Source organism: Melospiza georgiana, chromosome 16, assembly GCF_028018845.1.
Source record: "Melospiza georgiana isolate bMelGeo1 chromosome 16, bMelGeo1.pri, whole genome shotgun sequence".
Taxonomy (NCBI): domain Eukaryota; kingdom Metazoa; phylum Chordata; class Aves; order Passeriformes; family Passerellidae; genus Melospiza; species Melospiza georgiana.
Genome location: NC_080445.1, coordinates 16,350,422 through 16,376,279, shown reverse-complemented (window position 1 = coordinate 16,376,279; position 25,858 = coordinate 16,350,422). Strand labels below are relative to the sequence as shown.

The 25,858-nt window shown below is 41.5% G+C and overlaps 1 protein-coding gene across 2 annotated transcripts in view; it reads left to right on the top strand.

The window, feature by feature from the left end:
- IFT140 (intraflagellar transport 140) overlaps window positions 1–25,858 on the top strand; it is an 84,692-nt gene that overhangs the window by 13,881 nt on the left and 44,953 nt on the right. For both annotated transcript variants that reach the window (XM_058035914.1, XM_058035915.1), the window contains 13 exons: window positions 128–303; window positions 3,335–3,426; window positions 4,552–4,658; window positions 5,813–5,961; window positions 13,111–13,314; window positions 13,715–13,787; window positions 14,909–15,000; window positions 15,796–15,923; window positions 17,431–17,548; window positions 17,980–18,107; window positions 21,723–21,870; window positions 23,432–23,563; window positions 25,422–25,618. In XM_058035914.1, coding sequence (XP_057891897.1) covers window positions 128–303; window positions 3,335–3,426; window positions 4,552–4,658; window positions 5,813–5,961; window positions 13,111–13,314; window positions 13,715–13,787; window positions 14,909–15,000; window positions 15,796–15,923; window positions 17,431–17,548; window positions 17,980–18,107; window positions 21,723–21,870; window positions 23,432–23,563; window positions 25,422–25,618 — 1,744 coding nt within the window. The remainder of the gene's footprint in view (window positions 1–127; window positions 304–3,334; window positions 3,427–4,551; window positions 4,659–5,812; window positions 5,962–13,110; window positions 13,315–13,714; window positions 13,788–14,908; window positions 15,001–15,795; window positions 15,924–17,430; window positions 17,549–17,979; window positions 18,108–21,722; window positions 21,871–23,431; window positions 23,564–25,421; window positions 25,619–25,858) is intronic.

Genomic DNA, 25,858 nt, shown 5'->3' with positions numbered 1-25,858 from the left:
AGAATTTTTGTTATTTTTACATTTTCAGCACTTGAGGAATGTTTTATTAAGGTAGAGAGCATCAGCTTTGGCTTTTGTAGCTAAAAGATGTCAACTAAAATCTGCACCTGATTTATTTGTCCTTCAGGTTCTGTGCACTATGTGAATGAGAAAGGGAAGACAAGGCAGGTATTGTCTACGGACAGTCTGGTCCGAAAGCTCCTGTTGCTGGAGGAAAGAGATGTTTTACTTGTAATAACAGAGACTCTGCAGTTGTCTTTACATGCAGTTTCTCCCGAGGGAGAAGCAGAAGAGCTCATGAAGGTAAGAGTCATACTACAGGATAAAGTTGCAATATTTATTCTTTATAAGTTTGTTTCGTTTTTTGATTATTGCTATTTTGCTTCCAAATGAATCAGCTCTCATATTTGTTTCTCAGATAATATGTTGATGAGGAAGCAAAAATAGCTTATCTAAAAGTGGAATAGAATGATGTGGTACTGAACTTGGAAAGATGGTTTTCATCTTTTCTTCCTGTTTTTTCATAGTTCTTTTCATTTTGACCCTATCTTAATTCTTTTACACTTACTTTCAGTTTCTTAGTGAATTACAGAAAAATTGGAAATTCCAGTTGTCCTGGTTGCAGAGGTGGGGGGTGCTTAGCACCATGTAGGTGCAGCTAAGTTATTCTATACCACCTATATCATCACTGTTTTCGTGGAGAAAACACACACACGCCATTAAGTGGGCACCATTCTGCCTTGCTCTCTCTCATGGGGAGGTTGTCAGCATCAGCCCTGCAGACTCTGTCTTCTGCCCCTGCCATCCACCCTGTTCTGTTTTCCCTGAGACACTATAGGATATGGTGCTGAAAGGAAAGCAGCAGAACACAGAACTGATGTATGTTGAATGGCAGCACTAATGGGGAGACCGTGGGCAGGGGGCAGGGAAGGCCCCCAGTCCAGCCCAAGGGAGTCCAGCCAAGCCCAGTCGAGCCAAGCCCATTCCAGCTAAGCCAGGCCAAAAGGAGTGCAGCAGAACTTCTGGGAAGTGGCAGCAACCTGTAGGATCAACGCCCAGTATGGCAGAGCAGTAGAAGCAACGGTGCAGGCATTTGTGTGGAACTGAGCCTAGCAGGGCATCCATCTTGGATGACCCAGTTTTGGGGAGGGTCTGTTTGCTGTTGTTTTTTGTTGTCTTGGTCTGGGAGGGGCGGGAAGCCTCTTGCCACACTGCCTTTGTTTGCGACAGCATGTGGGAGCCTGGGGAAGTCATGTGGACACAACCTATGGGGACCACCATTTTGGTTTTGGTCTCAGCAGCCACATAAAATTAATTTTTTGTGGCTGAAGCACTTTCTGGTTTTGGATATTTTTTTAAATTCATATTGCTGTTTCTTATTCCATTGCTTTTTGCTCTCAGTAAATTATCTCAATCCATATTCTCTGCGCGTCTCCCTCCCTTACCAGAAGGGGCAGGAGAAGGCCCATAGCTTATTTGGCATTTAATTTTTTGCTGGTGTTAAGCCACCACATTTAATTGGTGCCCAAGGTAAGACTCAAGAGGATTGAGATAACTTTGATCTAAGCATTTGTGTTTTAGGTAGAGAGCTCCCTGGTTCTAGTGTTTCTTGGTCTGTTCATGTTGGTATGATACCTAACCCTGCATATGCTCCCATATATGCACCATGTATCCACCACAGTGATCTGTTTCACTGTGACCTGGGAAGCATGCCCTCATTGATATGTCTAATAGGTTTCCTCTGTCCAGTGTATGCCATGTTAAGATTTAGGACAGAGATTTGTAGGGAAGTTGTCCACAAACATGTCCTGGGATGGATAGTCATTAGTGGTGTGGCATGTAGGAGAAAATGGGCCAGCTTTTGAAAGAGTACTCCTGGTTCGGAAGTTCACCCCGGAACAACTACAGGGCCCTGATAAAGTGTTTGAAAGAGAATTGCTGTGGCTGTTCCAGAGAGGTGCAACCATGTGCTGCACCGTGGCTACTATTTATTGGACACTGCTTGTTTTTATGCAGCACCCTCAAAGGGAGGAGGAGGAAAGCAAAGCAGCAGGCACTATGGCCATTCAAACTGCAGCTTACCCACAAGAGCAACCTGTGCTAAGAGCAGTTGCCTGTATTCAGAAGAAGAAATCCAAGACCAAATCAGTTCATGTAGTGAGTGATGAAAAGGAAGCAGGGCCTTCACAACAGGAGGAAGAGACAGGGCCAGAGATAATCACCCAAACCCTATCCCTGAGTGACCTGTGAGCCATGCAGAAGGATTTCTCACTCCAGTCAGGTGAGCCCCTGGTGATCTGGGTGCTCTGATACTGGGCTGTCGTGGCCCGTGATATGAAATTAGATGGTAGTGACACTTTGCAACTGGGATCCATGTCCTGGCATGCAAGTATTGACCACAGGATTGGGAAAGGACCAGAAACTCTCAGCCTCTGGACGCAACTCCTGTCAAATGTGAGAGAAAGGTTTCCTTGGAAAGATGACCTTTTAGTGCACTGAGACAAGTGGAACACTATGGAGCAAGGTATCTGGTACCTGAGAGAATTAGCTGTGCTGGAGATAATATTTTTAAATAATGAGCAATTCCTTACTAATCCAGACAATATCCAGTGTTCGCAAAACACATAGCAGAAATTCTTACTGAGTGTGCTGATGTCATATGCCAACTCATTGGGAGTGATGTTATGGAAAGAAGGAGAACAAAACGTGGACTATTTGGTTACCAAACCTCAGATATATGAAGAAACTATCTCCACCCCATTATGGCCCCATGTCTCCTCAGTGGAAAGACTGACAGAGGATCTCCAGAAATTAAAAGAGGAAATTAAAGAGAAAATGTCTCACACCCTGGCCTCTGCTATTACAAAATGCTGCTTGTTGGTAGACCCCAAACCTTTACTTTTCTAAGATTTTTTTTCTTTTTATCCACGACAGAAAAACACTGGACACGTGTATTACAGCAGTGTCCACTTCTTATTGATCATTACTTATGTTTGACTAGAAGTAAGATTTGGAATTTCACATTTTAAAGCAATCTTTATTAAATTCTAAGAGAAGTTCTAGTGCAAAAGTAAAATACTGCTCCTTATCTACTTAATTAACCCACTCCAGGATTTCTTCTGTTAAATTTATACATTGCAGTCTTGATGCATTTTATGGTGATCATTGTCAGAATCATCTGAATTCACTGTCTGAATATGTCTGAATTAACAGATAGGTCTAGTTATTTTCATATTTTTACTGTTTAGCCAAACTGTGCAGTTCAGATGCTCAGTGTCCTTCAGTGTGCTCCTCTGACCTTCTGTAAATGTGTTTATTTGCTAATGGTTAACAGGTGAAGTTGAGTGGGAAGACTGGTCATTCTGCAGACATGATTCTAGTAGACCATAGCCTGGTTGTTACAGCACTAGGTGAGACAGTCATCAGGTAAGAATGAAAGTTGTTCTGGCTGCCCCTGAGAAGGGCCAGCTAAAAGGTACAGTCTGCAATGAACTGAGTGTTTTGCTGAAATGTTGGTTGGGGGTTTTTTACCAATAATGAAAAAATCCCAACATTTCCTAATTTTGTTTGTAAAAATAAGTAGAGAAATTAAATGAATTTTTTTTCTCAAGGACAGAAACTAATTTGGTATGGCTTGCTTTCTCTCTAGGTATTTTATTTTGTCAGGCAGTGCTACCTATTCTGTTCCCTCCTTGAGTGCTGTTACTGGTTTATTCTGAAAATAAATCCGGGTTGGGGTTTTGCATGAAAGTGCAGCCCCTTTGCCATTCTTGCCTATGTTACTTTCTGATCCTTAGGATACTCATGGCATCAGCAACCAGAAAGAAATTGCTTACTTTTCAGGACATTTATTTTACTGTAATATAAGACAGGTATTTAAATTACTTATTTCCCTAATCCTTCAAAGTGTGTTGCTTTGCCTTGCTGTTATGTTACTGTGTTCTGTAGTTTTACCTTTTTTGCAATGTTATCTACCTTGTCTTTACTATGACCTGCTCTACCCGTTCCTCTAACCTTTGGGAGAGTGGGAGTGTTCCATTAATATCAGTATTTCCCTTTATTGAGCCTCTGTCTGCTACTATCAGACAGAATCTTTTGTTCATTTTGTGAGAATGCAATAAAGACCAAGTATCAAGAAGGAATAGCTTCATGGCAGTATTTAGTTGTAGAAAATAAATCTGGAATCCAAAGGACTACTGACTAACACAGGAATATTCTTAAAATAGAGGAGAAGCATAATTAGGGAGGAAGAAAATTGCAACTGGCCCTCACTTCTTTCATTTTTTTTAAAGCTGCACTTGCTTCTGACTTCTTTCTTCCTAGGAGAATATCCCAAAACATGCTGCAGATTAAAAACTCAAAGGAAGAGGAGGAGATTGTTAAGGAATTCACACTCCCCAGGCAGCTTCTGACAATTTAATTTTAAAAATTAAATGATCTAGGTATTGTGGAAATAGTAAGTTAATGCCATGTACAGCATCCTATTGACTGGGTTTGGCAAGACACTTGGAATGAAAAGCATTTTTAACACTCTTGTTTTGTGTGCCTTAGGTTCTGGGATTTGGATCAAGATGAGAACTATGTGCTCTCCCTAGATATGCAATTTGGCTTTGAGGGGGGAGAATGTATTAACTGTGTCTCTTACTGCAGTGCTAAAGGTGAGAAATAACGTGGCAGCTGTGATCTCTGGTGCCAGACCTTGTCAAACCTCAGCCTTCCATGCCCTGTAATAATTTCAGTATGTTTGTCTTGTGACTGAGGATCTCAGTGGTAGTATGTGATATTGAAGATTTTAGTTTGGATCGGAAATATGCCTTGAAAGGTGCAGGGAAATAATTCAGTACTCTTGGACTCACTGTGGAGCTGTCTTGTGGCATATGAGCTGGATTCCCTTTGACACCAGTACCCCTGGAGTGCCCCTAATGAGCTCCAACATGTTTTGGGCATTCCGTCTACAAGGCTGCACTGCAGCTAATGCAGAATAGAGCTTAGTGAGAATAGAGCTTATGTATTGTGTATGTGCCTGGTCCTTACAACAGATCCTTTCTACAGACCTGCTCCTGGGCACCACCTTGTTTGCTAGCGTAGGCACAGCTGATATCTGCTGCAGTGCTTTTCAGTGGTTGGTTGCCCAAAGTGACTACAAAACTAGCTATTTAAAAATAAACACAGGCCATTGGAGGAATGGCTGAGACTGGGGGCTGCATGCATGGAGCAGCTTCCTCATGAGAGGCGGATCTGACCTCTGGATTTTGTGAGCAGTGACAGGACCCAAAGGAACAGCCATAGCTGTGTCCAGCCAGGGGAGGGTTAGACTGCATATCAAAAGTTTCTCCCCCCAGAGGGTGGTCAGGCACTGAGCAGGAAGTGGGGACAACCCCAAGGCTGCCAGAGGTAAAGAAGTTTTTGGACAGCACTCTCGGGCATATATTGGGATTGCTGGTACTGTCCTGTGCAAGGCCAGGAGCTGGATTGGATGACCCTTGGGGACTCTTCCAGCTCTGGATATTCAATAGTTCTGTATTTTAAGAAAAGATTAAAATGAAGTAATTGTCTGATGCATTTAAAAAATCACTTCATCTGGTAGCTTAGAAGATGCACCTTACCATGTGGAACTTCTCCCATTGTTTCTTCAGAAAAGTTCTCCAGTGCAGGACTAGGATATTGGTTTGCAGTGAGGAGAGAAATGCTGCTGCTAGGAAGTGACTTCTCAGTACCCAAGAACCAGAGCTTGCTGCCTGTTACGTTGTGTAATGTGGGTTTGTTTTTCTGAAGCCCAAGATGAAATGCCTGAAATGTTTGTGAATGGCAGGTATCTTGGCAGCTGGAACCAGCAAGGGGAGAGTAGCAATGTGGAAGAAAGCAGCAGGATCTCATCAGAGCACATGGGCTTCAGAAGGCAAGGAGAAGTGGAAGTTCCAGGCATCTACAGAACTTGAAGGAAATGTCACTCAGATAAAGGTAAAAAAAGGAAAGAGCCTCCTTGAATGTTAGTGGACTTCACAAACCTTAGATGAAAAGACCATCTTTGTGAAACCAGTGAACATGATCTCTATCATATGGGTATGTGTTCCAGCAGAGGCTGGTCCTCCTTCAGAAGTAGGAGGAAAACCCCTGAGAATCAAGTAACTTTTAAAATTGGATGGGCAGAAATACTCCCTGTTTGTAGCTAGTCTCTCCATCATATGGCTCGCTGGCAAAACCTTTGGATTCAGCTCCCTGAAATTATTTTCTGGGAAAAAAAGGATTATCAGGAATGTCAATTTTACTTAAATTTATTAAAAAGACAAGAAAATCTGACTAAATGAATGATTTTATTAGTTAATGGTTTTTTTCTATTGTCACTTTTTCAGTGTCACTTTTTCACAACTACCATCTCACTGGTAGTTCTGAAAATAAAAATATATATTTACAACCAAATATTCTTCGGTGAGATGTGCCATCTAGAAAGGAATACTGTATATTTTAACATATTGTCTGTTAAATGTCGGGATGCGGCATTTTTATTTATTTGGAATATTTTGTCACAATGAGGTTAAATATTGTCATTCTATGCCTAATAGCATTTTGATATGCTCAGAAGAGAAATGCTGAGTGTAACAATCATAAATTTAAATTGAAAAAGTTTTATATTAATGAACAGCTTTTTTTTTTTTTGCCACCAGCATTCTGCTAAAAAGGTAAAGCTTGTGCTTTAGGTTCTCCAACATCTTTGGTTGTTGTGTTTTATACCATATTATTAGGTTTTTTCAATTTTTGAGTGTTTCTGTTATACTTTACATCATTCTGTTGCTGTGCTTCATATGTGAGAACAATTCCCATTATTTTTATAAGGAAAGAAAATCAAATATATCTGGTGACTTTCAAGAGAAAGTAATTTTATATTTGCTATTATTCTGTTTTCTCATAAGAGTGGAAAGTATTTTAAAAGCAATGGTATTCGCTTGCTCTGTGTTGGTATGGAGTGAGGGTCTGTAACACCATTCTACTTACAAAGTTAAAACAGAAGTGCTGTGAAAATGGAGAATCCAAGTGTTTTATTAACAAGCTTCAGTAACAAAAGATCCAGGATATAGGAAATAAAGTGTTCTGTAAGTATCTCGTACATCTCCTAATAGACACAGGTGATTGTGTCAGCTTTCCCATTCAAGCCTTTTCCAGGTAACAGGATATGGAGCACTGTCCAGAAATAGCACATCCCCTGCAGCCCCTGTAACTACACTGAAGGGGAAATTGGTCATTGGGCTTTTTTATTGTTTTTTGTTTTTTGTTTCTTCTGGGGTTTTTTTTGTTTTTTTTTTTTTTTTTTTTTTTTTTTTTTGTTTTTTGTTTTTTTTTTTTTTTTTTTTTCTTTTTTTTTTTTTTTTTTTTCTAGTAAAGAACTGTTATTCCTTTTCCCGTATTTTTTTCTTGGAAGCTCTGTATTTTTGAACTTATAATAATTTGGAGGGAGGGGGCCAGCTTTCCATTTCAGGAAGGTTCCTGCCTTCCTTGGCAAGCATATATCTTTTAAACCAGGACGTTAATTGGTGACCAGTGTGGGGCTCAAGGGCATTGAGAGGAAAGGGTGAAAAGAGAATACTAATTCTTGAGTAACCCATTTGTGTCCTGGATGTAGAAACCTTGTTGGGCAGCACCGTGTGGTCTAGCCTACCCTGGTTTGGTTGGCATGTGATCATGGCTATGTTTTTCCTGTTTGCAGGTCATTTGTTCAAACTTGGGTCCTATAACTTAGGCCATTGTGGCTGTTACCCTGTTTGTAGAATGATTCAATAAGGTGAGGAATTCAGTGCTCATAAACTTCTTCTGAAATGTGGGCACAAGGCTATATAACTATCACACATGAGGTCTGGATCTTTGGGATTTCCTTAATCATGCTACCTATTGAGAGGAAGCAACACAGGAGGGAGTTTTCTCCCAACCCTTCACCCACTTCTTTGGGCCTACAACAACAGCTTCTGAAGAGTTAAATTTCCCTTAGAAGTTAAAGATATTTTCTTTTAATGTTTTTATTCAGTGAGATCCATTCACCATTCAGAGACAGAGTGAGGTTACCTTGTGTAGTTGCCTCAAAACCTGCCACAGAGTTTGGGGACACTGTCCAGCAAAACCACTGCAGTCAGAGGTAAAGGTGGATAGCACAGTAGTGAAACAAACAGATGTTACAAATGTTCAGGTTCCAGCTAAACCACAGGGGCAGCCACAGCCAGCAGCAGCAGTCGGCCCTTTGCAGTGAGGAAGGATAAACCAATTAGGTGTGCCCAGCTCATGATGTTGCAGAACCAGGGCCCTCAAAGCCAGCAGAGGAGCCTGAGATCATCACTGAGTCCCTGTTGCTTGACAGTCTCTGCAGTCTGTGAAAAGACATTACGTGATTAGGGGGTGAGGCTTTTTTGGCTTGGTTGATTGAAGTTTGGGACGTTACACGTACAGGCATGCAACTTGATGGTACCAAAACAAGACTTTAGGGACCCTTGGCCAAGGGTATGACCATTGAGCAGGCGTTTGTGAGGGAGTCAGGACCCCTTTCTTTCTGGGAGTGGCTTCTAGCAAATGTAAGAGAGATTTGTTTACAGGGTCGGACTGCAGGAGCGCCATCATAAAAAGCCATGCAAGACCATGGAGGAAGGATCCAATGCCTGAGAGAAATGGCAGTGTTGGAGATACTTCTTGGGAGGAATGGACAACATGATAATGACCCTAACGAGGTCAGGTGCACAGTGCAAATGTGGTGGAGTCTGGCACATCAGGGGCCATGTGAATACTCCAGTTTAATGGCAAACATGCATCTCAGGGGCAACCAAGAGACAATGGGCTCTGTAGCAAGCAAACTTAGGAACTACGAGAGTAGGGTCCAAGACCCACATCTCTGCTGTAGAGACATTGGTTGAGTCTCAAGGATGATAATAAGAAATTCAGGGAGAGATGCTTACCTGTAGCACCAGTGCAAATCAGAGTCCTTGAAGTCATAGTCAGATGCCCTCCAGAGAGAGACAGCGGGTATACTTTACAAACTGACTTAAGATATTTCCTACTCAACCATGAAGAGGACATGAGATGGTGGGACAGGAAACCTGTGTCCTGGCACCCTGAATACAAGAACTGAAGGAGAAAGGAAAAGGGAAGTCAATGAGAGTGAGTGCGGTGCCAGTTTCCCATGGGCAAGTATCTGACCTGCTGGAAGATACCTCCCATATGTATTCACAAGGACTGGTATTAGAGGGGTCCTGCCTCTAGCCAGGTAGGGGCACCAGGGGACCACCATGTCTACTGGACTATGTGGATATGATGGCCTGGCACGCAAAACCCACAAGAGTGCAAGGCTTTAGTTGACACTGGTGCTCAATGTATGTTAATGCCACCAGGATGTGTGGGGTCAGAAACAGTCTCCATTTCTGATGTTACAGGGGGTTCTCAAGAGCTGAGGTTGTTGGAAGCTGAAGTGAGCTTGACTGGGAACGACTGGCAGAAGCACCCCATTGTAACTGACCCAGATACCCCACGTATTCTGGGCATTGACTACATTAAGAACGGATACTTTAAAGACACAAGAGGACATTGATGAGGTTTTGGAATTGCTGCTGTGGAGACAGAAAGAACTAAGCAGCTAAACACCTTGCCTGGACTCAGAAAATTCTTCTGTGGTTAGGACTTTTGAAGGTAGCAAACAAGTACCAATTGCCACCTCCACAGTGCATCGCCAGCAGTATCAAAAAATCAAGATGCCATGATACCCATTCACAAGATGGTCCATGAGCTGGAGAGCCAAGGAGTGTTCAGCAAGGCCCACTTGCCCTTTGGCTCCATTGGGCCTGTGTGGAAGTCTGATGGGGAATGGAGATTGATAGTGGACTATTGTGGCTTGAATGAAGTTACACCATCACTGAGTGTTGCTGTGCTGGTCATGCTGGAGCTCCAGTATGAGCTGGAGTCCAAGGCAGCAAAGTGGTACGCCGCTATAGACATTGCTAATGTGTTTTTCTTCATTCCTCTGGCAGCAGAGGGCAGGCCTTAGTTTGTCTTCACATGGAGGGGTGTGCAGTACACCTGGAACTGACTGCCCAGAGGTGGAAACACAGCCCCATCATCTGCCGTGGACTGATTCAGGCTGCTCTGGAGAAGGATGAGACTCCTGAACATCTGTAATACGTTGATGACATCATCACACGTGGCAACAAGGCAGCAGAATTCTTTGAGAAAGGAGAAAAGATCATCCAGATTCTCTTGAAAGCTGATTTTGTCATCCAAAAGACTAAGGTCAAAGGACCTGCTCGAGAGATCCAGTTCCTAGGGATGAAGTGACAATACGGATGGCGCGATACTCACCGAGGTCATCAACAAGATCACAGCAATGTCTCCACTGACAGAAGGAGACTGCGTTTCCAGAAGGAAACACAAGCTTTCCGAGGTGGCATAAGTTTCTCCAGAATTTGCATCCTGGGGTACAGTCAGTTTGTGAGCCCTCTTTACCTGGTCACTCACAAGAAGAACAGTTTCCACTGGGGCCCTGAACAGCAGCAAGCCTTTGCACAGATCAAGCAGGAGATCGCTCATGGAGTGGCCCTTGGCCCAGTCAGGACAGGACCAGAGGTGAAGAACAGCTCCACTCTGCAGCTGGATACAGTGGCTTGTCCTGGAGCCTTTGGCAGAAGGTGCCTGGGGAGACTCTGGGCCAGCCACTGGGATTCTGAAGCCAAAGTTACAGGGGATTCAAAGCCAACTACACCCCAAGAGAGGAGATCCTGTTAGCCTGTGAAGGAGTTCAGGCTGCCTCAGAGGTGATTGGCATGGAGGCACAACTTCTCCTGCTACCCTGACTGCTAGCGCTGACTGGTGGATGTTAAAATAAAAGGTTCCCTCTACCCATCACGCCATTGATGCTACGTGAAGTCAATTGCCTTGCTTATACAGTGTGCCTGTATTGGAAACCCAGATCACCCTGGGATCTTGGAAATAATTATGAATTGGCCTCAAGGTGAGGATTTTGTTCTGACAGATGAAGAGCAGAAATAGGTGATGTAAGCCGAGGAAACTCCACCATACAATCAACTGCCAACTGAGAAACAAGCTACACTCTTTTCAGTAATGATTCCTGTCACATTGTAGGAATGAACTGAAAATGGAGCCCCATGTGATAAGTTACAGAAGGTACCAAAGGAGAAGGTAGGTCAAGCCAGTTTGTGCAACTCAAAGGCATCCAGTTGGCCCTGGACATTGCTGAATGAGAGAAGTGGCCAAAGAATTACTTTTATACTGACTTTTGGGGATTGACATATGCTCCATGGGGGTGGCTGGACAGATGGAAAAAGATCAACTGGCAGTGTAGAGGAAAACCAGTCGGGACTTGCTGAAGAGTGGCAAGACATTGCCATTTGAGTGGAGAAGCTACCTGTGAAAGTGTGTCATGTGGATACCCATGTCCCCAAGTATCAGGCTAATGAGGAAGTGGAAAATGAACAGGTGGATCAGGCTGCAGAAATTGAGATGTCACAGATAGATTTGGACTCACAACTCAAGGAAGAGCTGTTCCTAGCTGGATGGACCACGATGCCTCAGGCTGTCAGGGCAGAGGTGCCACCTTATAAGGGGCATGAGACTCAGAAGTGGATCTAACTGTGGACAGCATCTCCCAGGTAATCCATGGTAGTGGAATGTGCACTGCCATCAAACAGGCCAAGCAGGTGAAGCCCCTATGGTATGGTAGGTGGTGATCCAGTATAAGTATGGGGAGGCAGAACAATTACATCACACTGCCTCAAACCTGCCAGGGCAAGAGCTACATGCTCACAACGGTAGAAGGCACCACTGGATGGTTGGAAACCTACCCTGTGCCTCACACTACTGCCTGAAACACCATCCTGGGCCTTGAAAAGCAGGTCCTTTAGAGGCATGGTACCTCTGAGAGGATTGAGTCAGACAATGGGACTCATTTCAAGAACTTTTTATTAAACACCTGGGCTAGAGAACATGGTATTTAGTGGGCATACCACATTCCTTACCCTGCAGCATCTCCTGGGGAAATTGAGCACTGCAATGGACTGCTAAAAACAACATTGAAGACAACATGAGGTAGGACCTTCATGCAGTGGGATCTGCACTGAGCAAAGGCTACAGGGTTAGTTAACACAGACGTTCCACTAAGCGAGCTGGCCCTGCCCCATCTGAACCCCTGTGTACCGCAGATGGTGATAAGATTCTAGTGGTACATATGAGAGGTATGTTAGGAAAGACTTACTTGGATGAATTCTGCCCTAAGCAAAGACAAAGACATTTGTCAGGTTGTCTTTGCTCAGGGACATGGTTGCACTTACTAGGTGGTGCAGAAACATACCTCAAAGGGACCTTGTTTTGGGGTGAACTGTCTGACGTTGTACCTGTATCCATATCTGCATGTATATATGTATATAATTAGGATAATGCATGAATGTCTATAGTTAAAAAGTGTAAGTTCAATGTAACATGTTGGTATGGGAAAAAAATTTGGGGTGGATAATGTTGGGGGTTAAGTTTTCTCAAAGGAATTGCTTCCCATTTGTTGTCTTCCTGAGGCTGCCGTTAGCCCTGGGGAGGCTCAGGGCTCACCTCGGAGCATCCCCTGGAGCCACGGGGGAGCCGCTCAGACCCTCTGCCTCGCCCCATGGCGCCCCCCACTGGATGGGATCATAACTGCAGCCAAGGGGAAATGGCTTGACTGGTGGGAAAACTTACGGGTTTTTTCTTTGTTGTTTTTTGTTTGTTCTGTTTTATAGATATATATTTTTTAGTAAAGAACTGTTATTCCTTTTCCCATATTTTTTCCTGGAAGCCTTGTGTTTGTGAAGTTATAATAATTTGGAGGGAGGGTGCCATCTTTCTGTTCCAGGAAGGTTCTGGAAGACGTCCTGGCAGACACACGTCTTTTAAACCAGTACACTGGATAGCAAGCATAATAGTTTGAATCTGTCATATTTCCCAGTCATTCCCTATAGTTTGTATTTAGATGGTAGGACTTTGCATATATATGAAAATATTTATTCTGTCCTTTCCCATGTTACTTCTCTTGTGACACTGCTGTGACAATTCAAGACTAGAGATAAAATTGTGTGGTTTTTCTTTTCCCATTATATACAGTGGGGGTCCCGAAAAAACCTGCTGGCAGTGAACAACATCAGCTCTGTGGTGATCCTCAGTGAGCAGGCCATGTTGGCACACTTTCATCAGCAGGTGGCCGTGGTACAGGTGTCTCCCAACCTCTTCAATGTGACGATCTTCAGCACAGGAGCCACTCACAGCCTTCGTGTTGACATGAATGCTAGTGGAGTCTTTGCTACTCAGGTTAATTTGTTTGGGGTTTTTTTGTTGTTGTTTTTTATTTGCCTAATCAGTACCCCGGTTAGGTTTATCAAGACCAAACTTCCTAAGTCTTTAAGATAAGTATTTTTTCTTAATATTCATCATAGTGTGTTATGAAGGTATTGTTGCAACAGTAGCAATGGTGCTGCAGTGGAGCTGGTTTTTTCTAAGATAGAACAGGGACTCAGAAATGCTCTAGGGTGCTCACCAGAACCCAGAGAACCTCTGGGTTGCTAAAAGCCTCCCAACCCAATGTCCAGAGGAACTAGTAACTGGTGGCTATTGTAGGGGAGTTCTTGCCATGTTACTGCATGAATTCCTGCATGCTTCCAGAAGGAACTAAAAATATATGTTTATTTGGTGTTTTGTTTGTTTGTTTTAGGATGCTGTAGTATTCTGGAATGGGAAACAAGTGGCTGTCTTTGAGTGCTCAGGAGATACCTTCAGAAGTGCAGGTAGGACTTAAAACATTGGTCAGAGTCTGAATGCTTCTTTTCTTCCAAAGTTATACATTCATTCATGGTAGCTGATGCACTGTAAGCATGGAATCAAAGAATGGTTTGGGTTGGAAGGGACTTCAAAGCACATCTTGTTCCAACCCCCCTGTCATGGGCCGGGACACCTTCTTCTGGACTGGAAAAACCCTCAGGGCTAGAGAAAGCATTTATATGATGTAGCTAAATTACATTATAGAGGGCCTTGCACAAAACACCATGTGAGGCTAGAACAACTTCTTTTTATAATTTTTAAGTAAACCATTGATTTGATCAAGAAGACCAATTTTTTCCTGCTTTTGTAGCTGTTGGTCCTGTTGCTTTTACAGATAAGACATGGCAATGACTATTGAACGCTTTTCCACTTTGCTTGAGAGAAAGTGTAATCAAAGGGTCTGGGAAAGAGGCTTCGTGTCCCAGCTCTCAAGAGAAGTTATCCCATAAATTGCTCTGTACAGTAGAGTAAATTAGGTTTTTAAATGATTAATTCTCCCTAAATATTTCTGCCTCGAGAAATAAGTGGTGTAGAATTCCATCAATTCCATCCTAAATCTTGAGATTTGTCTTTTAAGAATCATTAAGTGTTTTCTGCTTGTCTATATTTACTGATATATTTTATAACTTTTCCATGCTGAATCATTGCTTTATTACCACCGAGGTCCTAACAGTCTACACCACTTCTGAAGTTATTGCAGAGCCACTGTTCTGGCAGAGATTCTGTTATCTCTCTTCAGTAGCAGTTCACTGAAGGGAAAAGTGAATTCTCTTACCAGAACCTCACACTGCACTTTTTTTTTTCTTTCTTTCTTTCCCTCCCTGTATCAACTCCTTGCCCTTCCTTTCTCACTTGTTTCCATGGACAGAGTGTACCAACACCTGTTTATAATGGGAACCCCAGCTTTTAAATGTAGTGGCAGTATGGAAGAAGGCTAAAACACCAAGGAGCTGGGATTCAATAGTGACTGACAGATTGAAAAAGAGATTTGGTGCAAGATAGTGGAAATTGTGTGCTATATGTTACTTGTTTTTTCTTTTTACAGAACATATTTATCGTAATGATGACTTTGTTGTGATTGTTTCAGGCTCTTTCCTTTGTGACTCTCCAGTTCTGTGTGTTCATGGAGAAAATCTGTACACAGTGGAGCCATATCGGATCCAGGTCCGCACCTGGCAGGTAAGGACTGAGAAAACCATGAAGGGATAAAAAGACCTTGTTGTTTTCAAAGATTGGTGTTAGAGCTTAAAAGTAATGTGCATGATCTTCCTAAGTCTATTAACTTTTCCTTGTCATAATACAATACTCAAAATATATTTTGAGTATTTCAGCAGAAAGATCTTTGACATTTTGTGTTCTTTTAAAAGTCTGCCTCTCTGAACACTACTGCAGTGTAACTAATAAGTATTTATAGACTTTTAAACGATCTAAATTGCATGCAGGTTGAGATACATATATACTTTCAGGAAGATGACAGTACTGAATATTCTCACAAGATAATGAAAAATATCACTTGCACATTTTGTGTGAACATTTGCAGCCTCTGCTAGTCTATGAGAACCAAAAAGAGCAATCTATTTATCAGAGTTCTGCGATACATAATTTTATTTAGGAAGCAAATATTATATTTTAGAATGGATGTGATTCATCACATAAATATAATGTATTTGTTTTTACAGCTATATATTTAAGGACCTTCAGGGACTTGATATTTCTGTATGTCTTTCACTTGGTAAAGGTTGTGTTACTAAAGAGGAAATTATTGCAGAAGGATGCCTTTAAATTTAGACTTTTTTTGAGGTTATGTATATACCTGAAACCCAGATTGAATTTGTGTGTATGTTTCTCCAATTTGCTTGGAGTGATTAATCTAACAGAGAAGTTCAGCAATTTGTGACTCAACTTGGTGACAAAATAAGTCCCTTCTAGTGAGGCCGTGGCCACACAAACCTGGTGTTACCCATTTCTTGCCAGGGCACAGTTAAACAGCTGCTCGTGTTCTCTGAAGCAGAGGGGAATCCGTGCCTCCTGGATGTCTGTGGGAATTTCCTGGCTGTGGGAACTGATTTGGCTCACTTGAAAATCTTTGATCTCTCACGCAGGTATTAATAAGGCTTTAAAAATAATCTGTTTATACTTAAGTGTGTATTTTGTGGGGAATCTTTAGCTGGTTTTGATTTGATGAAAAGCAGCAGTCCCTTTGAATCTTGAGACAATACATGCAGCTTCGTGAACTGATGGCGTATTTCCAAAGCAAGGGAGGAACCATGGAATTATTAGGCAAGTCATGGATTGATGAGGATGATGATTATTATTTTAAAAAGAGGATACCATGAGGGATATTTGAGTGCATTTTAAAGTGTGTGGAGAATTTATGGATGATCGAGCTAAGGATGTCCCATTTCTTTTGGTATCTTGAACAAGATTTGAATCTCAAAAGAGCTGAAATAAAGCCAGGTCTTGTATTTCCTCATAAATCAGGAAACTTGTTGCAATGAGTCTATGGAGAAAGTGAACCTAGAACTGTGGAGAACTCTGTTCTTTCTCCTGTTTAGGTTAAGGAGTTTACCTGACTTTGTTCAAAGGTTGCTGTACTCTCATACTGACAAACATGAAAAAGATACTGCCATGACGTTCATTTTGAAAATGTAGCTGCTGATGACAAACATAATTTTGAAAAGCTTAAAAACCTGAAGAGTGAAACAGATTCTGTTCTTCTTTGCGTGCTGTCACCAGAGGAATGCTAAAATCTAGTTAGTTGCCATCTGGAAACTACTTGGGTTGAGATCACACACATTCCACCTGGGACAGTTTGAAGGTTATTAGATTTGGGCAGGTTGTAACTAGCATAAATATTGTATTATGATGTTTGATAGTGAGAAAAAATAGATTTACTTATGCATGCTATGATAAATTTTTGCACTTGGTACTGAAAATACCCTTTCTCAAATTATGACACTTTAATTTCAGGGCACTGTAATTGGCTGAGAACAAATGTTATTTTTATAGAATCAAACATGTTTTTTTCATGAGATTGTATTATAGCTCTAAATTGCTGTCACTTCAAATTACTGTCACTTTTTGTTTGTTACTGTCATTCTTTTGTTTCATGAGATTTTTCCTCTTTGTTGCTGACTGATTTCTGGGTTTTTATCTATAACAGCAATAATATATTATTTGAGATAATAAAATATATAAATGTGCCCTGCTAATGACATTTCTTTACTTCTGCTGCACTCTGTGTTTTCCATACATAGAACTTTTATGTGAATGGACTCTATTCCAAATTCATGGTACTGTTCAGGTTATTTCTGTAGGAAAATTAGGCCTCTGAATTGAGAATTATCTTCAGATGTTCTTGCTGTATAGCCATGTTTTGGGAATCCTGTAGAAACACTGACATTTATTCTTGCTGATTCATTGAGAAAGAGTGTCTGTTAACTTAGTCCTGAAAGAAAGGCAGTGGCAGCAATCCTCTGGAGAGGAAGTGGGAGTCTGGGGCAGTTGTGTCATACAGTCAAAATAGTTTGTTTTTAAAAGTCTTACCCATAATTTGCTAAATTGCCAGTTGCTTGCCACCATGTAATTGAAGTTTATTCCTTCCCACAGAGAGGCAAAAGTGCACTGCAACAGCAAGAGTTTATCCAAGCTGCTTCCTGGCCACGGAGACATTTTGTCTGTGAAGTGCAATGCTAATGGCAGCAAAGTCAGCATCCTTGTCAGCAGGGTGAGGCACAGCTCTTCACTCAGTGTCTGGAACTTTTCTACTGGTTCATAGGCTGGTGTGGGTCAAGATTACTGAGGACGCAAGAATCACTTCTCAGAAATAAACCTGCCTGGTCCAGGCGGTGAATTGAGTCATATAATGAAGTGTCATGTCCCAGCATTATTTAAGATCTCTTAAGGCTTTGTTCTGTGTTGAAATTCAGAAAAGGAATATTTTAGTTACAAAAGCTGCTTTGTAGCATTTTAAAAGAAATCCAAGGCTGGCTTGTTGGAATAGAAAAAGAACTAGAAATTTTCTGGTATTTCTTAGTAAGAATGACCTCATGTGATTACTAATAAAGAAAGCTGAGGGCATGAAGCATATGGGATAAACTTACCTAATTCTTCTTTTTGACTGCATGCTCCAGCACCCTTTGTTTTCCTTTCTTGTAGGTGGATGGGAACATTGATTCCAAGATCTGTTTCTATGATGTTGAAATGGACCAAGTTACGCTCTTTGATTTCAAGGCTGAACAGGGAGATGGTAGAGAGAACCTTTCTGCTGGACAAAGCATTGGCAAGTAAGGAGCTTTTGCTTCAAGAAGCATTAATGGTGGATTTAAGATGGAAATCTGCCATGTTGAGACAAGCACACCCTGATTCTGACATTCCTCTGTCTTGGGAAGGAGTTTGTATGAATTTAATTATTTATTTCTAAAGAACTAATTAACACTGAATTGTATGTCCGTCAAGCTGCATCCCTATCTATTCCAATAATCTGAGCTAGGGAATGCCATGGTTTGACATTGGCCAAACGCGAGGCAGCCATTCGCTTACCCTTGTCTTTAAAGTTGGGCAGAGAGGAGGGAAGAAAAAAAGGAATTAACAGAGGGTTCATGAGTTGAGATAATGACTGGGAGAAGAACACTCTTAAGGGCAAAATGGGTTTAAATTTAAAGGTATAAAGTATATTTATTATTAACAGAGTCAGAGGAGGATCATGAGAAGTAAAATAAGCCCTTAAAACAGCTCTTTTCCCATGGTGCTGGTGCTATTGAACACCTCTCTCCACGTAGGGCAGCAGGAATGGGGAAGCTGCCCCTGCCTTTCTGCCTGTGGTGCTGCTGGCCAGGGGTGGCCAGGCAGGCAAGGCTCACCTTGGGCTGTGCCAGCATGGTGGCCACCCTGGCGCCTCCCCACTCCAGGGGGAAAACTGCATGTGCTCTGTTCTGATTCTGTCCTTAAACACGTTATCACAGAGGCATTACCAACCTCTCTAATTGGGCCAGCAGCATGTCCATCTTCAGAGCCATCAGAGATTGGCTCTGTCAGATATGGTGGAAGCTTCTAGCAGCTTCTCACAGAAGCTACCCCTGAGGTGCATGCCCTGCCCTGCAGCCAGTCACCAGACTATGCCATACCAACACACCCGAAAGCAAGCTCAAAATAAGCAGTAGGTAGTTCTTCAGCCAACATGCAGCTGAGCCAAGGAACTCGTTGCAAAGTCAGTAGAGAAGATGAAGGAAGTGCTTGTGGAGGTACTGGACAAATTCATAGAAGAGAAATTCAGGGGGAGCTACTAGCACTTTGGAAGCCATATCAGGCTAGAGATCTCTGAGGAGAGAATGATTTGGTGTTGGGGGTTTTATACAGAGGTATTACATGATTGGACTCAGGATCCAGATCTTTAAATTTAAAAAAAATCTTGGAAAGCTACCCTTCCTTGAAGACTTTACATAATAGGGAACTGAGAAGAGGACATTCTGAAGATCCTTGTAGGAATAAAGGTATTTTTAAAATATAATAAAAATTGAGTTTGTGTGTGTAAAAACTCATGACATGTCTTTAGAGCTTTAGATGCCTTTCTGTCCGTGCAAACTGTGCTTGTAGGAAGTGCATTAGAAATCCTAGGAGCACAATGCAGTGAAGTGGGAACACTTGTGAAAGTATGGTGTAATATTAGAGAACAAATTCCCATTTGATTTTACAATAATTTTTCTGACTGTATTTTTCTTAAGAGAAACCAACATTGGAACATGTGGATTACTTTTTTAGCTACTATCAGCTATGGGTATTACAAGCAAAGAAAAGGAATTACTCTCCTTACCACTGAAAGCCAGAAGAAACTACCCAGCTCATCAAAAACTAAGGCAAATGCAAATCTGGGGCCTTACATCCTGGTTAGTTATGGAGTAGTGTTGTCAAGAGTTAAGTGAGGAAGTTGTTTCCAAGTGCAGTATCTTGTGTAGCCCAACAGAAGCCAACCCAAGCCAGGAATGCTGTTTTACTGTTTGAGGGTTAAATACTGTCTGTGTGAATAATCCATTTATCTGTGCATCCTTTTGAAGCATCTTCAAACTCAGCAGAAAGTGATAATAATCTACACCTCTTCTGCTTCTCTTCCCACCTCCTGAGGCAAAATCTAAACACTCCCAGGTTTTTTTACACAAATTCTTTTTTTGATTTGCAATTTACTGATTTTGAATTCCATAGCAGGGAGAGGACTTATGCCATTTCTGCACCTCTTTGAATGTCTCTTTCAATTTGCCCTCTAGCCCTACTCCAATCCTCCCCACAACTTTCACATTTCAGTGGTGACAGCAAGTGAGGAAATACTTAAATGGTGTCTTTGGTTTTTCTTTTAAATAATTTGACATTTTTTTCAGAAGAATGAATACTAAGCCATTGCTAAAATAGTGTCATTCTGTATGTCTGGAGTCCTGACATAGCTGGCACTGAAGTAGTATTGAAATGCCCAAATGAGGCAGTAAGATGTTATTATTTTAACTGCTGACAGAGACTGGCTTTCCCAAGTGTTCTGGTTCAGGGCAAATTTGGGAGAGAACCCCCAAAGGGTCTGCTGTAGAAAAGCAGATTCAACTGGCCCTTCTCCCCCACTGGTTTGGGAGAAAATACCTCCTTGGAGAAAAGTGGAAAAACCTGTTTATTAAACAATAAAACCTAAGCAATATTACACAATAAAACCCCTTGTTGCTCCAAAAGAGATGACAAACTGAGAAAGCCCCTCCCTGGGTTGCAGTTCAGCTCGCTCAGGCTCTGATCAGTCCCTCAGTGCTGGAATTGTCGCAGGCCAGGCCCGGCCCGGTGGCCACAGGTGCAGCTGCCAGTGCTCTCCTGGGTGTTCAGTCCAGAGCAGTTTCAAAAGGTCCAAAGAAAAGGGAAAAAAGAAAAAAACCCACAGTCCAGGGAACTTCTTTGCCTCAGCTAGCTAAAACTAACTAAAAGCAAAGGAGAGCTCTGTCCCGCTGTCTGTTCATCCACAGACAACACAGTCAGGAGCAGGAATGTGGAGGAGTGAGTGCAGTGTCTGAAAACAAACTGCAGTTTCTTCTCTCCCCCCTTCACTGTCTGCAACAAGTCTTAAAGGTGCAAAACTTATTATTCAGCATAAACAGAACAAGACTACTGGGGATAAAAGCATCATATAGTCAACCCAGGACACCAAGGCTGCAGGGGAAGTCGTTGTGCTGTTCCACAGTGCCTTAGAATTCTTGACATGCAGTAGTCAGGTGGTGGTTGATCTCTTCTCCCAGGTAACAATCGATAGGATGAGAGGAAATGGCCTCAAGTTGTGCCAGTAAAGATTTAGATTGGGTATTAGGGAAAATTTCTTCAGGTGGAATTGTCAGGCACTGGAACAGGCTGGCCATGACAATGGTGGGAACGCTTCCTTCCTGGGAAGTGTTCAAAAAGTGTACGAACGTGGCACTCTGGGACATGGTTTAGGGTCAGTGTGGTGGTGCTGCTGGGTGCGTGGTTGGGCTTGGTGATTTTAGAGGGCTCTTCCAATCTTAATGATTCCATGGTTTGAAGACAGAGCTGAGGTAACCCCTGTGTTACAGCAGCAGGCACTGAGGTAGATGTTCAAGGGTTTCTGTAGGAGCTGCAATCCCAGGGCAGGCAGATTTTGAGTACCTGTTTTTATAGGTGGTACCAACTTTTTTTCTACCGAAATGCTTTATGTCCTGTCACCACTCTCAGTGTAACAAACCAAACTAGAAGTGTCCTTGCCATGTGTAAAATGTTAGGAGTCAGGAAAATGTATCTGGTTAATGTTCTAATACAGACTATAAATAACTGAGAATGATCCCTTGGCTTTATTTACACTCATGCAATGACTGGGCTGGAATTACTTTGTCTCCCTTTCTACATTTTTTTTTTTTGTCTCTTGGTAGGTTTGCAGTGGAGTATCCAGAGTTGCACAGTCACATCCCTGCTTGCCATTTCTGGGACCAGAGTGAACCAAGACTTTTTGTATGTGAAGTAATTCCCGAAACAGGCCTCCAACCTCCAGACCAAAAGAAAATCCAGGCTGAGGGCAAAGTATGGTCTTTTTTATTTGTTTTATCTTGTTTTACATGGAGTTCTCCCTGTCCAAGTAGTAAATCCTTTGTGCTTCATTAAAGATGTAAGAGTGGGTAGTATATATTACTACATGCAAAAATGAGTAGTGACCCCTGTGTTTGCTGTCTGTGCTTTGGGCAGTCCCTCTATGGCAGCTGTCTGACTTGGGCCAAGCTTGCATACAGTGAAGAAGAAAAAAAGGGGATTTCTTTAGCTGTGATAGAATTTTGGGAATGACCATAATGCAAGCTTCTGTCTGGACTGCAGTTTTTCAGGTGACATTATTGGGTGGATGGATAATCTAGAAGTTTGTAACTTAAAAAATTGCTAATCTTGAGTACACTTAAGCAGCAAGAATTAACTTGATAGATTAACAGGGACACTACTGTTAAGGTGAACAGAGAAATATGCTCTTCTACCCAGTCCCTCCCACTTCTGCTTTTCTAGAAAGATATTGTGCTTTTTTATGGACTTCCCAAATTATCTGTTATGGTCTTTTTTACATTAGAAAAAGATTTCATTTTTATTCATCAACAATTATCTAATGAAAGATTTCTTTCATCATACAAACAATTCCTCCTTTCTTCTCCTGCTCTTCTACTTGTAGTGCTCCTTACCACTTTGTTTGTACAGGACTGCCTATCCTGCATAAACATTGCATTGATTTGACACATCCATTTTAACTTCAAGTTTTTTTATTTGTGCCTTATTTTAACTAATCTTATAAAATTAGATATAGAAAGCTCTTTTTGTCTTTTGTTGGTTAAAATCAACCATGAAGAATCATGAAAAGATCAAAGTAAAAAGGAGAAATCGGATAGGGATGTTTCAAAAGGCCTGGCTAAGGTCTTCTAGCAAAGATAAGAACAATTGAACCTAATATTACTCAAGTAAAAAACTTAAAAATTCTTGGCTTCTAAGTAAAGTTGAAAAAAAAGATATAAAAGGAATGCAACTTTTTGCCCCTTATTCAACAAAACATTTTACTGTCTGCTTATGCCTTAGTAAATGACAAGTCTGATTAACTTCTGCTGGAAATAAATGTTATTTTAATTTGACTCAGGTCAATACTTAAACTGTTAGAGGAACTATTTTTGCATGGATGACATATTTCCTGGGAACTCAAAGCAGCCAGTGAGCTGATAAACTTACAATGGGAATAATATAGTGTTTTTTTTAAAAAATAGTTTTTAAGGCCCCTTCCAACCAAACCCATTCTGTGATTCTCTTATTCTGTGATTCTGTTTCTTTGCCCTGAGCCTGATCTCTCGGAGAGATGCCTGAAGCAGCCATCTGTGCCAGGGGCTTTTCTCTTTCTGGTGGGTGAAGCTGCTTGCAGAGGTGGAGCAGTCTGGAATGCAGAGCAAGGTGCTGCTGCTTGCTGCAGGGAGGAAGAGTGTGGCTCTGCCCTCCCAGCAGCTGTGTCTGAATGTAGAGGTCATGCTATTGTCAAGAGAAGCTTCTGCCAAGTGAATATGGAAAATAAAAATAAAAAGAAGGACATTGCAGCATAAAAATAGTGCTTCGCTTCCCTTTCCAGATGGATGTTTGGATTATATCATTCTTCAGCACTGAAGAGCATGGCCTCTTGCTGCAGGACAGCTTTCCATTGCCTTCATCCTACCAGCTTCTTCTTGGCATAGAGGTGCCACATTATTACTTTGCAAAAAAGGTGAGGTAATCTCTAAGAATTCTTTCCCTCCCAAAAATTCAGACTTTCCACTGTACAGGGATCAAATTTAACCAAATTGAGTCTGGGATAGGTAGAGCTATTCCAATGGCAGGGGATGCATCACATGTAGAAATGGCATAAAGATAATTCTGATGCAGATGAACTTGACAGAATTGTGGAATTTGTAGTGAGATGGCTTTTTATGGGTATTGTAAACTGAATGTGATGTACAAGTGTACAAGAAACAGGAATTACCAGGTAATGCAATTGAAAAAGGGATGTGGAAAAAACTCTGCTTTATCTGGTCACTGTGTTTATTGCAAGTACAAGAGGGGTGTGTGTGTGAGATTTATTTAGGCCATATGACAGGACATTTCATACTGGCTTTGGCAGAAGCATCCTACTTCCTTGCAGGAATACCTAAGGGAGCAAAATAGTCATCTTGCACCATCAACAAGTGCCTGTGTACTGCCAATGCCAAGAGTGCAGGCTCTAAATTCTAAAACTTGATTTCAATCCAAAATTGTTTGCATCTCAGGTAAATAATACCCTACATAATTCCGTGCATACTAGGTGAGCTGCAGCCTTTCACCTACAAATTGGTTTCTGGTGAAGTTCTGACCTGGGTTTCCTGGTGCTTCTGAGGATGAGGATTGCTCTGTTCCTGTCTTGTAGGGGGAGTGCAACAGAGCCCATTTACTATACTAATGTATTTAGTTTTGTAAAATCTCCAGGAAATTAATATGAAGGAGATTTTCTAATCTCTACTTGTGTAGTTTGGGAGCACTGTTAGACAGGGAGAATGTATCTACTTATTATGTTCAGATTCAGAACAGCACTTTGCAATTCATTTTCTTCAAAGCACTGTCTGTTGTCAGTCTTCCTGTGCAGACTGAGCTTTTAGTGTTATACTGTGTTTTGCTTTCCTTTTTCCTTTAAATTGAAGGATGAAATGTGATATGCTGCATTTTCCAATCTTTCCTTTTAACATTTCTCCATCATTTCTCATGTTATTTTACTTTGATATTGTTTCTTTTTTTTTTTGACTTTGTATGGATTGTTGCTGCCATTAGTTGTGTTTTCGAAGGGGATGTATCTATAAACCTGTAAGTATCTGCACTGCTTTGGTGCTCTTCCTTCATCCTCTGCTCCTCTCTTGCTTCCATTTTCTTGGTAGACGGTTGTCTCTTTCTGATGATGTCACTTTTTACATAGCTTGTATTCATTTGGGAAACCTAATTTAGTAAAAGAGCAGAGTCTGCTGTAAATACAGTAAATCAAGTTGATACAACAAGCCTTGTTGACCAGGTTTCATTCCAGGGTTTCTCCTTATTCACCATAATGTCTTTACTGTCTTGGTTCCAAAAATTCCTCAAGTTCTAGTCAAACAGATTTGCACTTTTGATTTCTGTCTTCTACTTTACCCAGGACTTCCATTGTATTATAATATAATACAACTTTTATTAGCTTCTGTATGCCTTAAAATTTAGTTATCTTACGTAACTATCCGATTAGGGTAGAGTGTACATGGACTTTGGCATCCTTCATGACTCAGATGATCTTCCTCTGTGCCTGGCTTGGGAAAGTTTCCTTGTTACGCTCCAGACAGATCATTTGACATTGAGGATTGAGACTTTATTGGTTTTCTGCATAATGATTGATATTGATATTCTATGATATTCCATATTTTGTGACATTTTCTAGAAAGCTCTGAAACTTCGCGACTATTGATGCTATTGATTATGGTCCTGCAGATATAAAAAACTTAGACTGCAGTGGGAATAATACAATTAATTCCATGTACAAAGGAGTAAGTTTCAACCTGCTTGATACGTATGTGACAACCTTCTCCTTTTAGCTGGGAGAAGCTGAGAAGGGAGCATCAGAGTCTGGCTCAGGAACAGTCTCTCAGATGGCTGCAAGAAGACCCATGAGAGATTTCACTGGACTGGGAGACTGTGATAAGACCACCCAGGATGCCATGCTGAACTTCAGCTACTATCTCACTGCTGGAGACATGGACGAGGCCTTCAAATCCATCAAGCTGATAAAAAGGTATCAGAACTATTTGCATCTATTTCTTCATGGGTGCAGTTTATTTTTGTTAAAAGTTTGTATGAAGTGTAAATCCTCCTAGATTCTCCTTACCTTTTCCCTCTCTGATTTCATTCTCCCTTTCATTTTTAACCAGATGAAACATCTTTATCTCACAGATATTCTAAGCATTCTCTGCTCATTCTTTGTCTATAATACATTGTGGATTATTTTTTGCTAAAAGAGAAAGAATTACTGATA